The sequence below is a fragment of the Camelina sativa genome, chromosome 17 (assembly GCF_000633955.1).
Source record: "Camelina sativa cultivar DH55 chromosome 17, Cs, whole genome shotgun sequence".
Taxonomy (NCBI): Eukaryota; Viridiplantae; Streptophyta; class Magnoliopsida; order Brassicales; family Brassicaceae; genus Camelina; species Camelina sativa.
In genome coordinates this window covers 14,605,052-14,629,958 of record NC_025701.1, presented here as the reverse complement: position 1 = coordinate 14,629,958, position 24,907 = coordinate 14,605,052, and the positions used below count along the sequence as shown (strand labels likewise).

The window sequence follows — 24,907 nt, the reverse complement described above, 5'->3', positions numbered from 1 at the left end:
CCAGCACCAATGTTTCGCGGTCCCTGATGTGGTTCATGCTGTTGTTCCATAGTGACGTTTGCGGGATGATCAGTGGGTTGACGAGCTTGTCGCGGGCGTTGCAACCGATTGATTTCGTCGATAACAGGAACGAGATTCTGATGCCCTCTTGATCTGGTGTGCATGCAAGGTTGCAATCAACAGGTATCTGAGATGCAAAACAAACAAGCAGACAACCAAAACAAGTTAGTACTCAGATTGATTGTGTAACAGAACTTAATCTTGCAAAACTTGAAATCTTAAATGTAGCAAAAAGATTCCCAAATGGCAACGGCGCCAAATTGATACTAAGATTTTTGTGTGTCTATCCTAGCAGGTCTCAATTAACCTTATGTAGTTGTAGTACTTAAGGTGTCAATCCAATTGGGAAACTTTACTATCACTCAAGATGCAATCAAGAAATCACAAGTTAAGCCAATTCAAAGAGAGTGTTTTTCTAACAGTCCTAGAATGATGACGATACAAAAGGAAACTAAGTCACAAAATTAGAAACGAGAATGCATGACAAGAGGCGAAAATGAATAAAAACATAAACGAGTCTAAGCATGAACTAAAAGGCAAGAAACGAAACAGTCTCAGGAATGTAATAAAATTCAGAAAGGAAGAGGTCCTAAGGATGGGAGTAATTGATGTCGGTGGAGTATCCTAGTCTATAGAGTATTTAACATGCCACAAGCAAACCATCCCTAAACAATGAACATCATTTCTTAGCTAATCCAATCTCTTGACAGAAGCTACTCAAACTCAATCACTTCCAAACCTAGCTCTCGCTAGAGAAACATAATCGAGCATGGCATGAAAAACAAGTTCATTCACGTCAACAAACATCCTAGACAACTAATCTCTTAGGCTAGGAACGTAAGTCTCTGGCACTAGTTGGTCAGACATTTCATCGAACACCTTTTGGATGCGGAAATGTCTAAAACCCAGTTCCAATTGATCAGAGAGAAACTAGTATTTCTAACTCTAGTCCAGAAGGGAATCATACAATCAAAGCTTAAACACATTACATCCTAAGATCCTCCACCTAATCTATCCCATCCTCAAGAACTACCACACTACTCAGATCCGAAAATCATCATCAAAGATACAAATTCAGAAAACATTGAAACAAGCATTCTTAGATAGGTAAAAATGAGATGAACAAAATTGTAGAAGAAATCGAATCAAAATACTGAATAAATTCAAAGGTATCGGGATACAAAGTGTCAAGCGTTTTAGGTGGCTAGGGTAAACCTTAAGGGAAAGAACAAAACGAGATAAAAGCTAAGATACCCCGAGTCAAAACTTAACAAAACATATTTATAGGAAAAAACATGGAAATCTCTAAAACATAAAACAACAATGTAGAACGTCGGTTCGGGAATCCTTCTCGGATGCGTCTTCGGGACATAACCAGGACATCGGTTTCAGAGCGTCGATAGAGTCGCATCGTAAGAGTGCTCAGAAACTGTCGATCGAGTCGCGACGTGAGGGTGCTCAGAAGCTGCTGATCGAGTCGCATATTAAGGGTGCTCGGGAGCTGCTGATCGAGTCACATCTTGAGGGTGCTCGGGAGCTGCTGATCGAGTCGCATCTTGAAGGTGCTCGGGAGCCAGCCTGGGACGTCTCGGTCGAGTCGCTGCTAACATCTGATCGAGTGGGAGCTCTCCTTGCATGCGGGTCGAGTCGGATTTCTGAACGTACATGCATCCACTAAAATGGAGATAACTCGTGAACCACGACTCCGATTGGTTTGAAATAAACTGCATTGGAAAGATGACTCAATTATCTACAACTTTGATGAAGACGTTGAAAGCTGAATCCCAAAGTAAAATCTTCACTCGACTCGATCAAGGACGTGGAAGCTTGCGTCGCTGGGTAGTGTAGATCGAGTCGCTTAACTGCTCTCCTGATCCTTATTTGCATTTGATGGTTTGGACACCTCCTAAAACATCTGAAACAACTCCAAAATGCAAGATGTATGCAAGACCAATGCAAAGACTACCTAGATATGCATGTTGAGCAAAAGAGACTAAAAACAATACAAAGCAATGAGTTAAGAGAACAAAATGAATGACAAATGCATCATGAAAATGTGTAAAATATATACATATCATGATGCCACTGAAATGAGAGATTATAGACCCATTTCCTGCTGCAATGTGTTGTACAAGGTGATATCTAAGTTATTGGCCAACCGTCTTAAGAGTCTGCTCCCGCGAGTTATTGCACAGAATCAGTCTGCATTTGTCAAAGAGCGTTTGCTGATGGAGAATGTATTGTTGGCAACAGAGGTGGTAAAGGACTATCACAAGGACTCTCTCTCCTCGCGCTGTGCGATGAAGATAGATATTTCTAAAGCATTTGACTCTGTCCAATGGAGTTTCTTGTTGAACACTCTAGAGGCGTTGTACTTTCCAGATCAGTTTATTCATTGGATTCGACTCTGCATCACGACAGCCACATTCTCAGTTCAAGTGAATGGTGAATTGGCAGGTTTTTTCAACAGTTCTCGTGGATTGCGGCAAGGTTGTGCCCTCTCTCCATACCTGTTTGTTATCTGTATGAACGTCTTATCCCATCTGATTGATAAAGCTGCAGTAAATGAGCGTATTGGCTATCATCCTAAGTGCAAGAACATAGGTCTCACCCATCTTTGTTTTGCTGATGACTTGATGGTTTTTGTGGATGGTCAGCAACGGTCGATAGAGGGGATCATTGAGATCTTTCAGGAGTTTGCGAGTCAGTCAGGGTTGCGAATCAGTATGGAAAATTCCACTCTCTACCTAGCTGGAATGACGAACCAACAGCGTGATCAGATCTCTGCAAGTTTCCCCTTTGCCACTGGCAACTTACTTGTTCGATATTTAGGACTTCCGCTTCTTACTAAGCAAATGACTACAACAGACTATACCCCACTCATGGATAAAATTCGAAAGAAAATCAGTTCCTGGACTGCTCGCTCACTCTCCTATGCTGGTCGGCTCACCCTCATTTCCTCTGTTCTTATGAGTGTAACAAATTTTTGGTTATCTGCTTATCGATTACCAGCGGGTTGTCTCCGTGAAATTGAGAAATTATGTGCAGCTTTCTTGTGGTCAGGACCGGTTCTCAACCCCAAGAAGGCAAAGATAGCTTGGACTGATATTTGTAAACCGAAGCAAGAGGGAGGGTTGGGTCTGAAATCCTTAGTCGAGGCTAATAAGGTCAGTTGTCTAAAGCTAATCTGGCGGATTCTATCGAAGCAAGACACTCTCTGGGTGAAATGGATTTGGACATATCTCATACCGAAGGAATCCTTCTGGCTGGTTAATTCTAGCTCTACGGTGGGATCATGGATGTGGAAGAAACTTCTTAAGTACAGGGAAATGGCAAAAACTCTGTTTAAGGTGGAGGTTAATGATGGAGCTTCCACATCCTTCTGGTATGATGTTTGGTCGCCAATGGGATGTTTATTTGACATACTGGGCTCGAGAGGGTTCATAGACTTGGGGATTCTGCAAGAAGCCACAGTTCAGGAGGCCATGAGTGCACATCGACCTCGACACCATCGGCTCGCTGTCTTAAATGATGTCGAAAACTCCCTTCAGTCTCTTTGTCGCCGTCCCAGGCGACAACAAAATGCTGCAGATATTCCGTTATGGAGATCTCAAGGTGATCGGTTCTCCAAGGCTTTCTCCTCTAGACACACTTGGCATAATGTTCGTGGATCACCCCCCATGGTCGACTGGTACAAAGGAGTTTGGTATTCATATTCAACTCCCAAATACTCATTTATACTTTGGCTTGCGATTCACAACCGGCTAGACACTGGTGATCGCATCAAACACTGGTCCTCCGGGCAACCGACAGCATGTGTCCTCTGTTCAGGCGCGGAAGAGACAAGAGATCACCTATTTTTCTCTTGTCCTTACTCTGTGGCTATTTGGAAAGACCTCACACAATCTCTGTTACTGACTCTCTACTCACCGGATTGGAACTCTCTGCTCCCACTGCTTACCTCCTCAGCTCTATCTCCTCTGCCACGTTTCATCCTCAAATATGTCTTTCAAGCCACTGTGTATCATCTGTGGCGTGAGAGAAATGCTAGGCGACATGGCGAGGCCCCTTCCCTGCAAGCCCGACTTATCAAACTTCTTGACAAGATCGTTCGTAACCGTCTCAGCTCACTCCATGACCACCGCTACGATGAAGTCCTGCAACTCTGGTTCTCCACAAGACCTTACACTCGTTCTTCCACTTCTACTTAAGTTATGAACACTTATAGGATATTACAATTTTTTTTTAGCTATTATTTTCAAAAGATGAAGCATTCATTGTAAAAACGTTTTTTGGTTTAATACAATTTTACATTCATTCAAAAAAAAAAAAAAAGAAATCGAGCTCCCTTGGAACGGTCTTTTTCTTTTGGGGTTTAGATTTCAAAGAGATTCTTGGAGACTCGCTGATAATTATGGGAGAGATCGGAGTGACCGACTATAGTTACCCACTTTTCGAAGGAAAGAGTATCATCTAAGGTACTTTTTCTGCAATTGTAGTAACATATGTTTACCTGATCCCCCTCAAGATAAAGTCCTACGGGTGTGTTTCATTTTAACAACTTCAACAACAAAACTACAGGGAAACATTTACGGTCCTCGGAAACTTCCTAATCGGATGTTATGCGGCGTATCATACTCTATTTCAGACTGCATCAGAAGACCACGACCCTCACAGGTTGTCTACCATGGCTCAACGAATTTGGAGAGCACCACAACAAACAGCTTAAGAGAGAACTTAAAAGACTCCAAGAAATATACCCTCATGTCAACGTCATTTACGCAGATTACAACAACTCTTTGTACCGGTTATACCAAGTACCAGTCAAATATGGTCCGTGCCTTTCTAAATTTATTTTGTATTTGACCGTCAGTTCCTACCTTTGGCTGCTTGTTGTGGAGTCGAAGGTCAATATAACTTTACTTCACTATCGATGAAGAATGTGGACACAAAGGAGTTAGCTATTGTCAAAATCCTCCTGAATATGTGAATTGGGACGGTTATCATTTAACCGAGGCCACGCACCAGACGATGGCTCAAGGTATACTCAATGGTCCCTGTGCGAATCCTGCTTTCAACTGGTCCTGCTTTGGCACTAAATTAGTGGATAAAGAGTTTTCTTCAGCAGTTAAAATTCAAGTTCTGTGAAAAAGGGTATAATCTATGTTGTAATAGTAATGAGAAGAACAAGTCCCTCATGGCAAGGTTTTGACATAATATATTATTGACTTATGATTCTACTTGATGATGATAGATGCAAACAAGAGATAATCTCTAATAATGATAAGGTCTATAGAATGTCAGGAAAATTATGTGTGATGCAAGATTGCTCAAGGTTTGGAGGGAGAAGTTTGAAGATACCGATTAATTGCCTTCAAGAAGATTACTTGTGTCAATTCTTATCCAAGTCAAATTGTAAAAGATGGACATTCATCGTTTAGAGAAAAAAAAAAATCGAAACTACAAAATATTTATACATTTTTTCCAATATAAAATTTATGTTAGATATTAAATTATTAATTGAGTATTTAGATGATTAGGTAAGATACATGATTTTCTCCAGCTCTTTTTTAAAGCCCAAAATTATGAGACAAAGTCGAAGATATAGGGTTGATGAAATTATCTAGGGTTGCCGAGAATGTAACCTCTATATCTCCTAATTAAACTTCATATTTATAAGAAAACAAAAGAACTCCTTGGTTGTGTACTCGTTGAGGGAGGAGCCTCGCTTATTGATGGAACGAGAATAATCCAGCAAATACTTCGTCCATGTTCTCAGTTTCTACCATTGTAGGGTCTTGCCTAAACTCCTTTATATTTCACAAAGACAACAGTAAAGTTTATTCATGAATATAGACATATCACAATAGAGTTTTATATAAAACTTGAAGCACAACAAAAAAGAAAAACGGTATACCATTGATTTAGGAAATGGATCTGGTGACGGGGGGAACCACGACGGACTAAATGGCAAAATTTGATCATCGAGCATATTGACTTGTTTAACTGGAAGATCAATACGTACGTGAGGTAATCATAAATTGAATTAGCACACATGTTTGGCTTCTCTTTGACTAAACTAGCTAGCTAAGTACAACAATTCGTCCCGTGTATTTTTATATATGTTATTTTTATATCATATTCTAAATTATTAATTTTTACATGAAATAAATATAAAATAAAATTTTTATATTAAATTTTACTTCAAATTATTTCATTATGAATATGAATAGAAAATTGATTAATTTTAAGAATTACTTAAGAAACTTTTAATAACTTTATAAGACTTTTAAAAGAAATTTTCAATAACTTTATAAGACTTTTTAAAAAAATTTCCAATCTAATATATTAAAGGAGAAGTCGAGAGAGCTCACAGCCAATCTCACAAAAATTGACCTCCTTTGCCCTTAATGAAAAATACTCTTATAAATATTTCGAACAAGCTTTTACTCTCTATTTAGGTTGCTGAAACGCACCACATTCATCCTCAGACTTAAGATTACTAATTTGCCATTAATGAGATTCAAAACTGGACAATTATACCCTTTTCTAAGTTTTAATTTTTTTTAAAAAATTAGAAAACAAAAATTAAAAAAAAAACGAAATTTGTTTACAGAATCGGAAATCTAATATATTTACGCAATATCTCTCTTTAAAAAAATAGAAGATAAATATTACAATATATTACGAATATTTGTTTAAAGAAAATTTCTATTTTTTAAAATATTAAAATGGTAAAGATAATTATGACGATTTTCCTTCTAAGCTATATATATAGACGCTCAGCCAAAACAGTAGAAGTCGGATTCAATAAGCTAAACATATAGTTTTGAGAGTATAATTTTTCTTTTGTATTATTTTGGTTCTAATGAATCAACTTCTATTGTATGATTTTGATTTTTTTTTCATGTTGATGTACTATCCATATGCTTTGGTGCTTTGCATAATTAAATTTTATGCTGCTATAATTTTTAATTATTATGTTGAATCATATCAAAAATTTTACTCATTTTGTTCTGTTTGATTGTGTTTTAGGTGTACTTGCCATGGACCATGGATGTTTTTTTGTATATCAAAAACAAGATTGGACGAACAAGTTGATGAAGCAAGCAAAAATAATCAATTCGGTAAATTATTATTAATAATTGTGTGTTTTTTTAAGTGGTGATTGTTATTCAATTTTATTCTCTTGGCTAAACATGATCATATTTTTATTCGATGATTTTTTATTCTACAAGCAAATGAGCAAATACAACTTTTCACAATTTTATATGATTCATCAGATTCTAATTTTTATGCTTTTTTTTTTGTAGTGGTTGTTTGGAAAGCAAGATCAAGCAATCATAGACTTTGTATGTGGTTTCTCCATCTGTTTAAACATATATATTGTATTATTTTCTATATTTTTTTTTGTAGTTTAGTAATTTGAAAAACTTTTATATGTAACCTAATACAAATTTTTTTTTTGTTTCAGTTGAATTTATGGATGATCATTGATCATAATTGTGGATCTACAAAACTGAATATAATAAAATTCATATATTAATTTTTGCTAATCTGAATCTTTAATTTTTTAAAATAATATTGTTGCTAATGTTTTTTTTGTAATGATTATAGTTGCAGAAAATTATGATGGATTCTGTTTATAACAAATATATGGTAATTTTCTAAGAACTTGGATTTCGTTCTGTTTACAAATACATTTAAACTAGAATTCTATTTATATGTAACCTATTACATAATTTTTTTTTGTTTCAGTTGAATTCATGGATGATCATTGATCATAATTGTGGATCTACAAAATTGAATATAATGAAATTCAGGTATTAATTTTTGATAACCCGAATCCTTAATTTTTAAAAATAATATTGTTGCTAATATTTTTTGTAATGATTATAGTTGGACAAAAACTATGGTGGATTCTATTCATAAAAAAATATGGTAATTTCTTAAAAAAATTGATTTCTTTCCATTTACAAATAGATTAAATATTTCTTCATAAATATTTGTGATTAATATTTATTCTTCCTCTTAAAAATAGAAAGAAGAAGGAAGAAATATTAATTGGATTCAGGACTTTATATCTTCAGGTTTTTCAAGAAAGAAAGAGATTAAGGAAGATTAGGAAAAGCTTTTTTAACAATTTACAATTATTATTTATTTGAAATTGCTTTAGATGGATAAATAATCTATATTACAAATTGTAAATTTCGCATTTAGTTTAATAAAAAAAATCTAAAATCTAAATTTTATATCTTATTTAAAATTTAAAAGTAATAGAAAATAAATACTAGAATATATTGCAAATATTTCTCTGAGAATATTCCTGTTTTTAAAATTATTAAATTTCTAAAGATCTTTTGTTTCACTTATAAAATTATTTTTCATTTAAACACGAAAAATACAGTGTTTCCTGTTAAAGTTTTAGTTAATGTTTGTGTCCTTCGATTGGTTATGTTATATGTGTGTCGGAGCACCATTTTGGTTAATGGTTTTTTTATTCGACTATACATACAAGGGCATACAATTACAAGTTAACCAATTGAAGCAAACTACTCTGCAAGTTTTGTATGAACAAAAAAAAGTTAGAAGAATTAGTAATTTTAGAAATATCACCATTTATGTAAATATTTGCTAACGTCTGTATATTTTTATTATTTTACATTCGTAATTTGGAAAATAAAACTTGAAAGTTGACAAATTTTAACAAAATATTATTTAAGATAGAACCTATATAAAGTAACATTTATTACGTATATGTATATAAATATATATTTATAGAAATATCACCATTTATGTAAATATTTGCTAACGCCTGTATATTTTTATTATTTTACATTCGTAATTTAGAAAATAAAACTTGAAAGTTGACAAATTTTAACAAAATATTATTTAAGATAGAACCTATATAAAGTAACATTTATTACGTATATGTATATAAATATATATTTATATATATATATATATATAAAGTACATTCATTACAATATCACCAAGCAATCAAAATTTCAATGCGTAACTGATTTAACGAGGAACAAACAAGTTCCAAATTAAATGGGATTTTTAATACGTAAGGTTGAAGTTGATAAAAGAAACACAAATCAAGCTAAGTTGCGGTTTTGACCCAAAATAAAAATAAAATCAAGCTAAGTTGCGGTCATATTATAAATATGTTGGAATGTGGTGGATACGGATTACAAATTTCGTTCCTATATATATGGAAAAAAGGCATAGTCACATGTGCACAGCAAATTAATGTATTATACTAAAGTAAAAGAAAATAAATACTGTACAAAATATTGCAAATATTTCTTTGAGAATATTTCTGTTTTTAAAATTATTAAATTTCTACAGACCTTTTATTTTTTACTCTAATTTTTTTTAAACAAAAATTAAAAAAATAGAAATCAAATATTCAATAATAAAATCTTTTGTAAATATTTGTTTCAAGAAAATTTATATTTTCTAAAATGTTAAACTTCTATAGATAACTATAACGGTTTGATTTGGATTGAAGGAACTGAAAATCTCGTGAGGATATACCACAAACATCCATTTAATTTGAAGATATGACACATTTTTGTGATCTCGACAAAATCTCATAGGGTTGCTGTAAATCTCTGGAAAAACCATGTTATTCCGGCTGAATATTCTATCACCAAAAGGAATAACAAAGATTCTAAATAAGACAAAAGTTCATGACAATTAATATGTATATGAGTAATTTTAACAAATTATTTTCTTTCACTTTTAAAAATAAAATGTTTAAAAAAACGAATTATTATTTTTTAAACTAAAATTAGAAAATCTTAGAAATAAAATAATCTTATCCCATTTTAAATTATTAAAAAATGGAAAATAAATGGAGGGTTTTCAAAAATACCCCTTTTTCTATGTCACTTTTAAAAATTACCATTTGATGGTGTCCATTTTCAAAAATACCCCATTTTAGTATATAAAATGACAAAATTATAAACCCTAAACTCCAAATACTAAACCCTATCCCTTAAAAACTATACCCTAAATGTGTAAATTGGGAACCCAAAAAACAAAAAAAAAACAAATTCTATAAATTAATTTAACATAGGGAAATTGTGTAAAAGATGACAAAAGTGAAAATATTCAAAAAAAGTGACATTTTTGAAAATGGTATGCCAAAAAGGGCATTTCTAACAAATTCTCAAAATGAATACTATTTTTGAAGATTAAATTATAGCTTCTCTTTTAGTTAATTCTTTTCTATTTACATTTTTGTTGGAATCCTTTTTAGCCCTATAATTAATTTACTTTTTATTTTGTTAAATTAGTTGAACTATTATTTAAAAATATATTTGCCTACACAAATTTATAAAAGAATTGAATTAGTGTTATATTTGACCACAAAAAGTTTAGCCAATAATTGTTTTTAAAATGTTTTTGCCCGCACAAGTCAAATTGTTATTTTGTTAATTGAATGTAATTTATTTTTTCGCAAACAAAACTATAAAGAAGTGTTTAACTTTACTGTTGTAGGTCTAATGTTGACACATGTTCAGATAAAAAATATATGTTTAACTGAAATAGAACTGATGTTGCGATCGAATAGGACGTCTCTTACGGCCGTTGAGAAAATTCCTAAACCAGATAATAGTATGATGAACACATGTGTAAATAGGCTTATCGCAGATGAGAGAGTATATAAGCCTCATAAACAACAAGAATTATACAATGAGTTGTTACCTATGCTAACTGAGGAGCAAAGACGTGTTTATGAAGAAATCATTTACTCTGTGAATCACGACAAAGGTGGTATGTTTGTTGTTCATGGATTTGGTGGTAGTAGGAAAACTTTCTTGTGGACTATTCTTGGTGCTGATATAAGGTCTAAAGGTAATATTGTTCTGAATGTTGCTTCAAGTGGTATAGCTGCTTTTCTTTTGGAAGGTGGTAGAACGGCTCATTCAATATTTGGTATTCCAATCAATCTTAATGAATATTCTGTGTGTACGATCGATGCCGAATCTGATCTTGCTGACTTAATTAGAGAAGCAAAGCTCATAATATGGGACGAGGCTCCAATGATGAACAAGCTTTGTTACGAAACTTTGGATAGGAGTTTGCGAGATATCATGAGGTGTGTGACAGATTCTACATGTTATTACAGAAGGAGGAAGAGTAGCGACAGTTTTAGCATCTATCAACTCATCTGTTCTTTGGAATAGTTGTAAGGTTCTTAAACTTACCGAAAATTTGAGACTTGGCAAGGCACATAATAGTATGGATGCGGGTGCTCTCGCCACTTTTTCAAAGTGGCTTTTTGATATCGGGGATGGCAAAATCAACGAAACAAATAGTAGAGATGTGGAGATAGAAATTCCGGATGATTTATTAATGAATACAAGTGGAAATTCTATTCAAGCAATAGTTACAAAAATCTAAGGTGAAAATTTTTGCAAGCAGAACTGATCCAAAGTTCTTTAGGGAAAGAGCTATTCTAAGTCCAAGAAATGGTGATGTTGATAAGATAAATCAATTTATGCTTAGCAAGCTACCAGGTATGCAAATTAAATAGGATATGGAATATGGATATTGAAGTAATAATTTTTAAAAATACTAATATTAAATACATATTGATGTAGTATTTTTCTATCAATTAAATTATCAATCTACAATTTGCATTAATCAACTCACTAAGAATATACAAAGATGCTTAATCTATTCTTAAACAGGAAAATGTTCTTTTGTAACAATCATAACTAACAAACTGATTCAAAGAAAGAAAACAAGACAATTCAAACAATGCAAACTCAAAGAAACATAACACAACTAGCAACAAACTTTAAATCAAGATTAAACAAGTGAACCTTAGGCAAGGTAATTGACTTGGGAGATAGCTAACCAATCCTAGATGTCTAAGCAACAATCAAGAACAATCCTATGGCTAAGAACACTTATGCAAATCAATTCATTTCCATGATAGAGATTCCTATGCTAATCAAGTGATAATCAACTATTTCCAAAGGCAATCACAAGGCAAGCATGCATTAAGAACAAGTCTAAATACCACTAAGCACCCTAATCATCAATTTCCATTGGCTAGGAATACAAAGCTCTTGATTAATTTGGTTCGGGAATTTCATCAAACATCTTATGGGCATGAAAATCCTAATGTCTAGATTCAAGCATGATCAAGGCTATCTAGCATTATTAACACTAATCAAGATAGGAAACACATAAATAAAGCCTTAGACATCAAAGATCAATCATCTATCTCCTTAATCTACCTAGCCCAAAGTTTTAAGGATCTACTCACTCATCATCATGATCACACAAAGGAAAGAGTTTGATCTTTGTGAAATCATAATAAGAGATTTAAAGGAGAAATTGCTATTAAAAACTTAGAAGTACTCAATCATTCAACAAACCAAGAGTAGATAAGCTTAAGAACCCTAAGTGGCTGCTAAACAGAATATAAGATAAAGGATAAAAGGGAGCCGGGTCAATCCAGTTCAAACCGGTATAAACCCGGATCAAAACTAAAACAAGTGAGGAGCCTGGCGGCTCCACGCGGGCAGGGTTTGGCCGATGGGAGGTGGCCGATGGCTTCACGCGGGCAAGGTTTGGCCGATGGGGGTGGCCAATGGGAGGTGGCCGATGGCTTCACGCGGGCATGGTTTGGCCGTGGGAGGTGGCCGCTGGCTTCACGTGGAAAAGGTTTGGCCGCGGGAGGTGGCCGCTGATGGTGGCGATCAAGTGCGTCTCCTGTTCCATTAGCTTTTGTTTGGCTGCTGGTCTTGACCACTTGCTTCACGCGGGCAAGGTTTGGCTGATGGGAGGTGGCTGATGGCTTCACGCAGGCATGGTTTGGCCACGGGAGGTGGCCGCTGGCTTCATGCGGAAAAGGTTTGGCCGCGGGAGGGCCGCTGATGGTGGCGATCAAGTGCGTCTCCTTCGGCTTTTGTTTGGCTGCTGGTCTTGACCGCTTGCTTCATACATGCAAGGTTTGGCTGATGGGAGGTGGCCGATGGCTTCACGCAGGTATGGTTTTGCCGTGGGAGGTGGCCGCTGGCTTCACGCGGAAAAGGTTTGGCCGCGGGAGGTGGCTGCTGATGGTGGCGATCAAGTGCGTCTCCTTCGGCTTTTGTTTGGCTGATGGTCTTGACCGCTTGCTTCATGCNGGGCAGGGTTTGGCCGATGGCTTCGTGCGGGCAAGGTTTGGCCAATGGCTTCACACGGGCAAGGTTTGGCCGATGGGGGGTGGCCGATGGGAGGTGGCCGATGGCTTCACGCGGGCATGGTTTGGCCGCGGGAGGTGGCCGCTGGCTTCACGTTGAAAAGGTTTGGCCGCAGGAGGTGGCCGTTGATGGTGGCGATCAAGTGCGTCTCCTGTTCCATCAGCTTTTGTTTGGCTGCTGGTCTTGACCGCTTGCTTCACGCGGGCAAGGTTTGGCAAATGGGAGGTGGCCGATGGCTTCACGCAAGCATGGTTTGGCCGCGGGAGGTGGCCGCTGGCTTCACGCGGAAAAAGTTTGGGTGCGGGAGGTGGCTGCTGATGGTGGCGATCATGTGCGTCTCCTGTTCCATCAGCTTTTGTTTGGCTGCTGGTCTTGACCACTTGCTTCACGCGGGCAAGGTTTGGCAAATGGGAGGTGGCCGATGGCTTCACGCAAGCATGGTTTGGCCGCGGGAGGTGGCCGCTGGCTTCACGCGGAAAAAGTTTGGGTGCGGGAGGTGGCTGCTGATGGTGGCGATCAAGTGCGTCTCCTTCGGCTTTTGTTTGGCTGATGGTCTTGACCGCTTGCTTCATGCGGGCAAGGTTTGGCTGATGGGAGGTGGCCGATGGCTTCACGCAGGCATGGTTTGGCCGCGGGAGGTGGCCGCTGGCTTCACGCGGAAAAGGTTTGGCCGCGGGAGGTGGCCGCTGATGGTGGCGATCAAGTGCGTCTCCTGTTCCATCGGCTTGTGTTTGGCTGCTGGTCTTGACCGCTTGCTTCACTCGGCCACCGTTTGGCCGATGGTCTTGGCCGCTGATGGTGGTGATCAAGTGCCTCTTCTCCAGTTCACTCTTCTTTGCTTCTTTGCATCAAAACAAGTCCAAATGCTCCAAATGTGATGATATTACTCTAAGAACCTGAGAGGTAGCACACTATATGCATATGCTCCTAAAACAACCTAGAATGACAAGATTATGCAACAAAACTAACCAAAAACAAGGCTTAAAACCCAACAAAAAACAAGATATCACATATCTAAAATTCCTTCTTTATTTTTTTATTTACAGGTGAGGAGAGACGATATCTTAACTTTGATAGTATTGAAACGTCAGATAAAAGTGCTCATGATAATATGATCTACACTTAGGATTTCCTAAACAATATACAAGTTTCTGGATTGTCAAGCCATGCTTTAACGTTGAAAATAGGAGCACATGTCATGTTGCTAAGGAATATAGACCCTAAGGGAGGTTTGAGTAACGGTACGAGGTTAATTATTACTCAGATGACCAATCATATAATCGAAGCAAGAGTCGTGACAGGAAAAAAGGTTGGTGATAAAGTACTTATCTCTAGGATGTATGTTAGTCCACCTGATGCAAAGTTTCCCTTTCGTATGAGGTGACGAAAGTTTTCTGTTACCGTGGAGTTTGCAATTACTATAAACAAAAGTCAAGGTCAGACGCTAGAACATGTTGGATTGTTTCTACCGAAACCGGTTTTCACACATGGACAGCTTTATGTTGCCTTCTCTCGAGTCACAACCAGAAAATGCTTAAAGGTATTAATTACAGATAAATATGGGAAATGCCAGAATAAAACACTTAATGTTGTTTTCAAAGAGGTATTTGAGACTGTATAATTATGGTTTGTAGTTGGATAATTGTTTTGGATATTTAGACTTGAATTATATTTCTTCTCTTAAATAAAGTAATTTTTAATATCTTTAACACTACCTCTATTTAATAGTCAGATATAGACTTTCACATTGGAAAAAACCATTTTCTAATTTTGACTTATTTTATATTATAAAATAAAAGATAAATACATTGTAGATGGTCTAAGAACATTTTATTAAAAAAATTCACATGATTATATTTTATTTGGTTTCAACAATGTTGTTTATAAACATATAATTGTTAGCTGTGTCATAAAATGTATATATAATTTTACATCATAACTATTAACTACAAACTTTATCTTTAATCTGTAATTATATATATAATAATAAATATTAAAAAATATTTAATAGTCAAACAAAAGGTGAGACACTAAAACGATTAAGAGGCAACGTTTAATCGTGACTGTTTGTATTCTTACAAATCTGGAATCCCCTTTTCGTTTTCGATAACAGAGAAGAAACAGGAAAAACCCTAATTGGAGAAAATCATGAGATTCGATTAGCGCCAAGGTCAAGGTCTAATTGATCTTCTTCCCGAAAGAACTAATTGGCGTATACACGCCAAGGTCTTACATTCTTGGAGTATCAGCGAGTTCTTTACAAAAAGAGTACTGCTTCTTGTGGATGTAGAGGTTAGTATCGTTAATTGAACATCATTCTTACTTAAAGTTCATTTTTTAACAATTCTTATATATACGACTTCCTACACAATTGTTATTAAACTGTGAAGAGTAACACAATCAAAACTACTTTTTTACCAAATACACTCGCTAAACTCCAGAAATATATCGACGATGTTGAATGGTATGATATTAGAAATTTTAAAGTAATCAATCCAACCATGAATGAGAGGAATACTCATCATCCTTATCAAATTAAATTCACGGACGATACCACTATGACGCTGGTCCAACAATTGAGTCCAAAGAATTACTTTTGATTCGAGTATTTGGATGATATATATCATGGAAAAATAAATCATCCCATCTCTTTCGGTAAGTGTTTCGTTAATTAATTTAATATTGATATGGTACAATATGTGAGTATAGTTAATTGTAACTTTGTGTTCGGGAATCTAGAATCTTTATAGGATTTGTTGTAACTTTGCGTATTGGTCCCTCCCTTAGAAAAGTATGAATTAAACTTTTACCAAATATAGATTTGCAACACTTTGGAAAGCTAAATTCTGTCTTTTTCCCAAATTAGTTGTCTGTGAGTGTATAGTAGATGTGGAAGATAAAAGAAGACCTGAGAGTGCCAATAATAGTAATGATGTTCTCACGTTGTTGAATGGCAGGTAAAAGACATTTACTCTACCTTTAGGACAGTTACGTTTTAAAGTTGTCTCTATTAAGATTTTTTATTAATTTGATAAACATGTAGGAATAAACTGTGAAATGTCGTGTCAAAAACAACTACACTTCTGAATTCATGTCTAAATGGCAATCAAACGGGTGCCATCTCATATACAAATCCAAACCTTTTTTTTGTGTAATGCGGTTTGTGAAACTCGGAGAATATGAAGGTGTGTAACATAAAATAGTTCTGATATAATCATCATAAGGTAACCAATATATTAATTTTAAACTGCAAATGTTTATAAAACCACAGTTCGAAGGACTGGAGAATCACCAGGCTATGTAAGATTTGATTATGTAAAAATAACTTTATACACTTTATATATGATTATGTATGATGTTAAAATAATTTTGTTTCATACACTTTATATATTTACAAGTCTGAGTTTGCTGGACGTTATTACATAAACCATGTGATGGAGCATCAAAGTGAGAGCCCAGGGACTCAGTCATAAAGAATGGACTCAGAAATAAAGATACAGTGGCTTAATTAACTTTTTGTATATGCAAACTTTAGTATAATTTTGAATGTTTATAGTACCAAATACAATGGTCTAAATAGAAGTACATTTATGGGTTGCTTAAAATATTATTTTAATAGTCTAAACGAAATTACATATTATATTATCCCAAATTATTATATCAAGGTAATTAAAATTGACCGTAACAATTGTATTTGGCTCATTTAAAATTTTGTTACGGTCAATTTGGGCTTAAACTTTGAAAATAGCCTTTAAAATTTCAATTAAACTTTAAAAATAGATTTTAAAATTTCAATTTATATTTTGCATATGTAGAGTAATACTATAAACATTTTATTAACTATTCATTTTATTATTTTAAAAAGTGAAAATAATAATATTTAATATGAAACTTTTAAAAAAATATATATTTGAATATACGAACTACTATAAAAATTAAAAAAAATTAAACAGGTTTTTAAAATATAATAAAAATTTGATTCAACATTATGAAGAATTAAATTAGTTTTTTTTTTCTATTCAGTTCTTGCCCGCACAAGCATGCGGGTAACTCTCCTAGTAATTTTATAAAACTTTTTAAAAGCATTTAAGAATTTTGGGTTCTTATTCAGATTTGATTCTAGTTTGGTTGAATTTTACTGGGTTTATTTTCCAAGTTAAGCTAAAAGGATTTTTTTAAATTGTATATTAAATCTTTGTGGGCTACTAATGGGTTAATATAGAAGCACAATTGTTACTTAAAGATTTTAGTATGAACTGTATATATGGTTTTACATTATTTTTTTATGAAACGCCAAATTTGAGTATAGGCTAGTTTTTGTTTGTATCTAAAGAATCTCTTACAATGTAGTAATAATAATAATAATAATAAAATCTATAGAAATCAGTGTTCAACCTTTTTTCTCTAGGATACAGCTTTCTAAAAAGAAAAGAAAAAAAATTCATATATTTGTAGATTTCTTATTCAAGTATAGCTAAACAAAATTATATCTCATAAAAATAAAAGAATGGAAAAGAAATAGCTTCATGAAATGTCAAAATTATGAAAAAGAAAAAAACAAATCTGATTATCTTGTCTCTATACCTTTCCATGTTTGACAAAATCTCTAAAAGGTGTAACGGTTGCAAAAAAAAAAAAAACAGACAGTTAAAGCTTGTAACAATATTAGTCGTGTCAGTTTGAAGAGAGTCATCATAAGCAACGAACGGTGATAGATTTGGGTAGAATCCAGTGCAAATTGCACGTGTAACAATCATTCTCTCTCTTTTTTTTTTTTTTTCCTAACATAACTTTTTTTCATTTTATTTCTATGCTTTACTCTTTTGAAATATATTACCTGGAATAACATTAGTTTTTGGGAAGAAAATACAAAAGAGACTTTTCTAATTTAAGTAAAACCACTGATTATAGAGTGACAACTCACTGTCAATTCACAGCTTTTTCCATCTTGGGATTGTCGTTAGTCTAAAAATGACATATCTACATAAATAAATTAAATTATGTTGTAGATTTTTTCTGGAAAATACAACTAATTTGTTGAGATTTGCATAATAATGATCAAAGTATTCAGTAATGTTTATCACGTTAATTTGGTTAATATATTGTAAACTTATTTAATAGTAAAATATTAGTAAAAAGTAATAATTAACAGGTTAATATATTGTTTTCTAATTTATAACTTTTATAAATTACGGTGTTACCTTGAAAAGTACATATAATTGTATAACTAACGATACCGTATAACGACAATATAACTAAATTTAATTATGCATTATCATTATTTTAAAATGTTAATTAGTTTTCACTAGTTCTATAATTGGCGGCGCTGTATAACGACAATATAGTTATATTTAGTTTATTCATTATCATTACTAAAAAACGTAAATTAGTTTTCACTACTTTTATAATTTGCGGCGCCGCCACAAAAATTCACATTAACTTTTAAAAAGTATTTTTACTTAAATTTTAGTGAACTAGCTCTTGTTTAAGTTACTAAATTATAAATTCTGTAAAATAAGTCAAATTTTTTTTCTTATATCTACTAATACTAGGGTAAATTAGTGAAATTCTAAATAATAACAAAAAATAAATAGTGTAATTTTTTAATTTCTTTACCATAAATCTTTTTAAAGTAAAAAAAAATATAAAAAAGCTAACATAACAAAAAGATACAAAACAGTTCAACAGATGTCATTATGATGATAAAGTAGCTAAGAACTTCTTCATTGGACATTGGGTATATATATGCCTATATGGTAGGGTTCTCAATATCACCCATACAAACTCTCCCAGTTTTTTTTCTTTACCTATACAAACTCCCCCAGTTTCCATATCGCTCACCTTTTTTACTCAAACTCTCCAGTAAGTGTCTCTCGTTTTTTTTTTCTTTGCAGTTTAGCTTTATTGCAATCCAGATCCTACATCAAAGTTTTATTGAATTTTACAAAAGAGACATAGTAGAGATCTGTCTAGATAATGATTAAATACCATATTGATTTCCAACATATAACCATATTTCTTGTCTTCTTTGATTTTTATTTATCTTTTGTTTTGTTCTCTTCGTATATCAATCCTTAGATTTCATGTGCAAAATCCTAAAAGAAGATCAATCTATTGCTACTGAAGGTGAGAAAGAAAGAGTTATTTGCTTCTTGCAAACCTTTTTTAAAGAAAATTATTGTTTTTGGAGTCATCAGCACATAGATTTATTTAGTTTGATATTTCGTTATTCATATATCAAGATGAAAGTGCTCAGGAAAGTTATCAGTGTTGTCTATTTGATGGATGCACACAAAGCTAGAGGCATTTTTCTTGTATACTGATATTTTAGAGGCTTCAAGCAGTTTTTTTTTTTCAAAACTAAAACTAAATTTAAGAAAACAATATTTTAAAGGGAAGAAATGTTTTTCAAAAGGAAAAATGGCTTTTTCAAAGGCAAAAATTGACTTTCTCCAAGGGAAAATGAAATACCTTTTTCAAATAAAATAATTATATGAGCCACAAGCTAGGCTCTTATTTAACCAGTTTCCGACCAAGGCTTATTCTGCTTGATCAAGGCTGATTCTGCTTGTGTTATATGTGAAATTTCTTTCCTATACACTTATTTAATTATTCTGCACATACACAAATTACTTTATTTTTTAATAGCTAATAGTTTTAAACCAAAAAATATGAACTAAACGAGGGCTGGGCATACAAGTATTAGGGTCGGTTTCTAGTAGGAAGAGCTCAAGTTTTTCAGGTAGGGAAGTTTAGTATTTAATAGGGTAAATGTAAAAATTATGTTCGGATTGGATCAGGTATAGATTTTTTCAGATTCTTTAAAATTCTGATTAAATAAAAAATTCTGGGTTTGGATTCAGTCCAATTTTTTGGTTTGATTCGAGTTCAGATTTTTGATTAGAGGTTGGCAAGTTAATTTTCTCATAATATTAATTAAAATTAAAATGGTCGAGTAACTTTTTTCTTTACTTTTGGTTAAACCAAAGTTTTTTTTTGTGTGTGTGTGGTTAAATACAACATGGTTCAGTTTGATTTTCTTCTCCTCAATTCATACTCGAATCTGATATTTGAATACATATAAGTAGGATGATATCGATCGGTATAAAAAAATTGATTCCTCATTTTTAAATATATATGGGACGAACTGTTGTACTTGACTGGCTAATTTAGTCAAAAGGAAGCCAAATATGTTTGCTAATTCAATTTATGATTATCTCAGGTACGTATCGATCTTCCAGTTAAACAAGTCAATATGTTCGATGATCAAAGTTTACCATTTAGTCCTTCGTGGTTCCCCCCGTCACCAGAACCATTTCCTCAATCAATGGTATGCCTTTTTTTTTTGTTGTGCTTCAAGTTTTATATAAAACCTATTGTGATATGTCTATATTGATGAATAAACTTAAGTGTTGCCTTTGGGTGTGAAATATAAAGGAGCTTAGGCAAGACCCTACAATGGTAGAAGCTGAGAACATGGATGAAGTATTTGCTGGATTATTCTCTGTTCCAGCAATAAGCGAGGCTACTCCCACAACAAGTACACAACCAAGTCTAGTCCCATTTCCAGAGTCATTAATAATACCACAATATCCACCTGACGTGGTATGTTACACTTTTGATTACAACATTTAATCATTATAACTAAAGGCCTTAAAAACTATACATTTCAAGGAAACATATTCTAATAATTAAATTCGTTTCATTTTATCTAAGCCGGCGCCACAAGAACAACCATTGTGTCGTTCACTTGGATATTTACAACATTCTGATAACCAAGATTTACTGAATCCAAACGTGCTCAATTCCTTTCAGGAGCCAGATGTGTCCACAATGGTAAATTATTGATTTTTTATTTTTGTTTTCTTTTTTTTTTCACATTCATGAGCATGATAGAAGTATGCTGTATAGGCTATAGCTAAACAATCAATGATAATATATTAATAACTTAATCTGTTTTTTTTTTTTTTTTTTTTTTTTTTTNTAAGAAGCAGCAGCAACAACAACAACCACAACAATCTGATCACCAAAGTTTACTAAATCCAAACATGATGTATTCTTTTCAAGACCCAGATGCTTCTACAATGGTAAGTTCTAGATTTCATAAATATATATAAATATATATATATATTTTCAATTATCTTATTTTAATTATTTTTTTTCTCAATATACAATTCATTATGAGGCATACATAAAACTATATGCTATCACTAAACCATCAATATGGTTTAATAACTGAATTCGTTTTTATTTCGCCTAAGCAGCAGCAACAACCACCATTAGCCAATTCACATGGATATGTACAACAATCTGATGAACAAGGTTTATTAAATCCAAACATACTGAATTCTTTTCATGAACCTGATGTTTCTACAATGGTAAATTACATTTCATCTTTTTAGTACGAATGTATATTTATTAACCAGATTAGATTGTATGCTAAGAAACTAATCAATTATAATATACAATTATGTTCGTTTTCATTTTGCCTACGCAGCAACAACACCAACAACCATTATCCAATTCAAATGGATATTTACAACAATCAGATGAAGGAGATTTATTACAGAACATGCTAAATTCTTTTCAGGAGCCAGATGGTTCTGCAATGGTACGTTAGATTTCCTTTTTTTCACTTTTAATTAGTCTTCGATGAATTAGACAGATAAGATCATTACTATATCCCATCATCAGAACTAACCATCGTTGGTTATATATTGATAATTTCTCGGAAGCAGCAACAGCAACAATTGGTTTGCCATTCAAATGGGTATGTACAAGGAAACTTACCAAACATACAATCAGATCAGCAATACTTATCCAACCAAAACATGATTATGAATTCACTTCAAGATCCAAATAATTCTACGATGGTAAACAAAACTTTTTTTTTTTCAATTATTGATCATTGATTACTTTAATGAAGTTTCTGATTAATATATTTTTCATGAGCCAGATAAATATTGTTCATCAAACCGAAGAAGGAAACAATGAATATGCACATCAGCAGCCATTGATTGATTCTTTTGGGTTACCAAATCATCTTCAAGATCAGTTTCTATCACCACCTGTGTATGTAAAAAATTAGTTACAAATAAATTGATTTTGAATATACATGTAACATTCATCTAATGTTTCTAATGTCTTTTTTTTTTATGAAATACAGACCAGAAAATTACCCATCGTATCCGGCGTACCAACATGGTCTGATTGGTTCACATTTCAACATGTACGAGCAGCAACCACCTCCGAGAGCTTTAACAAACAGAGAAGACGAACATCTCCCCCCAAGGATGGTTTCAGATTTGGCTATGTAAGATCATCTTTTTTCCGTAAATACTATTTACACCTCAATCAAGTTGTGATTCCTCTTACAAAGTAAAATTAAGAATTAGTACTCCTTGCCTATTATATATACCATTATATAAGATCACAATTATATGTTTAGTTATTAAATTATTTTTGTTAACACAGAACTCATCCCCTACAAAATCAAAATATTAACACCATCAATCGACCACAAATGCCATCGAGCTCTACCAGGTATATATGATTCTAGTTTAATCTCTGTTATATTATTTTAAATACTATCACTCTCCCGATATGAATTTCTCTTATATATTTGTTTCACCAAATAGTTAGAGTTATATAGATAAGTTAATTTGGGGTTAATGCAGGACATATTATCAACAAAATCAAATTTCTATGATTCCTCCTCAACCTCGAATGTCATCGAGCTCGACTAGGTAAAGATATTGTTTTAAGTTTAATTTCTCTTAAATATAATTATAATATATACATATATATATATATATATATATATATCTTTGTTAAATTATTTTGGTTAATATGCAGGAACTATTTTCAACAAAATCAAATTTCTATGATTCTTCCTCAACCTCGAATGTCGTCGAGCTCGACTAGGTATATATATATTGTTTTATGTTTGATCTCTTTTAAATTTTATATTTCTGTGTTAAATAGTTTGTCTTGCGTAGGTCTTGTCCTCTACAAAATCAAAATTCTATGATGCCTCCTCCATCTCAAGTGCCTTTGAGCTCTACTTGGTATATTTTTTTAAGATTCAATTCTAAGTTCACTCTCTCTTATACATGCTAATTTCTTATCTTTCCTTTATATGGATTTCTCTGATATATTTGCTCACCTAATAGTTACAATTATATATATATATATATATATATATATATAATAGTTACAATATTATATTATAACATATATCGTCATGTATTTCTTTGTTAAAAATATTTGGATTAACGCAGGAATCCTCAACAATATCAAATTCCTATGGGTCCTCCTCAACAAAATCAAATTCCTATGCGTCGTCCTCAATCTCAAATGCCGTCGAGGTCTACTACTACTAGGTATATATATTATTCTAAGTTCAATCTCTTATATATATATATATATCATCCTCAAATGTCGTCGAGTTTTACCAAATATATATCTTTCTCCATTATTTTATTCTAAGTTTAATATCTCTCTTTCCTATATAGATTTTCTTTTATATATATATTTTTTCCACAAATTGAAATATATTGGATTTAAGGCAAATCATTACAAAGTGTTATTATATATATACATATATATATATATATATATATATATATATATATATATATATTTACATCTGTTGAATTATTTGGGTTAATGCAGGACTCATCTTTTACAAAATCAAATTTCTGTGACCTCTCCTCAACTTCAAATACCATCGATTTCTACCAGGTATTAAGTCCAAACATATATACTCGGTCACAAAATTCAGTACAACAGATATTTTCTTCTGTGGCAATTTAATTTAAGTCCAGGTATTAAGGCTTCATACAAAATTTTGAACTCATTTAGTTTTCTCATTTCTTTAGGCATCATGGCAACGCGCAAGAGTTGGTAGGTCAGCCTTTTCTGAGTTTTAGACCCCCTCAACAAGAGACTTCTACTCAAATACGTCCATGCACAAACTCATTGACTACTCCCCTACAGGTACCATATATTTCATTCGATGAATGAACTATGTGATTATCTTTTTTCTTATAAGTAATTTCAGTAAGAAACCTAAATATTTTTAAAAGAAAAACTAAACATTAATAACTAACGAGCTCGGCGCCCTATCGCTACTTTGTTATCTAAGGTCCTACATCGATCACAAGGTTTTTTTTCAACGTTTTTGATTATTTACTTTCACTTGATAGTTTATTGAAGGCCACATCAAAAGACCATTCTACAACAATATTTAGTTTTAAAGAAAAAATCAAAACTAGAAATATATTTTACATAGAGAACATTTATACACACACATATGTATATCTAGATATGTATACAAAATTAGAACTTTTATCAAAATAAAAAAAAATATTATTGATGATACGTGTACATTACAGACAAGTGCTATTCTGGGGCGTCGAAGGAGAAATGATCAAAATCAATTTGTGCATGGAGAATCATCATCACCTGCCCAAAGAACGGTAGTATATAAATATATGTTACTCTCCAAGATAAACATAATTGATGAGAAAAATACATTTCAATAATGCAGAGGATCGTCTTGCCAGTAAGCAATGTTGATTCAAATGCAGCCAATCCTCCCGGTGAACATAGGTTTATACTTTCCCATCTAT

General features: G+C 33.2%; 1 protein-coding gene across 1 annotated transcript; it reads left to right on the top strand.

Moving 5' to 3' along the window:
* LOC104759034 lies at positions 5,092-23,304 on the top strand. The gene is made up of 13 exons (XM_010482009.1): positions 5,092-5,199; positions 20,497-20,604; positions 20,712-20,879; positions 20,991-21,110; positions 21,263-21,361; positions 21,539-21,652; positions 21,772-21,885; positions 22,013-22,147; positions 22,231-22,346; positions 22,441-22,587; positions 22,952-23,020; positions 23,130-23,198; positions 23,259-23,304. Exons 1-13 carry the CDS (start codon positions 5,092-5,094, stop codon positions 23,302-23,304), a joined length of 1,413 nt encoding a protein of 470 aa, XP_010480311.1.

Excerpts from the sequence above, each read along its gene's own strand:
- LOC104759034 (XM_010482009.1), top strand. The coding sequence starts at position 5,092 with ATGGCTCAAGGTATACTCAATGGTCCCTGTGCGAATCCTGCTTTCAAC. Across the intron at positions 5,200-20,496 it reads CTTCAGCAGTTAAAATTCAA|GTACGTATCGATCTTCCAGT; the intron begins GTTCTGTGAAAA and ends TGATTATCTCAG. Across the intron at positions 23,199-23,258 it reads ATGTCGTCGAGCTCGACTAG|TTTGTCTTGCGTAGGTCTTG; the intron begins GTATATATATAT and ends TGTGTTAAATAG.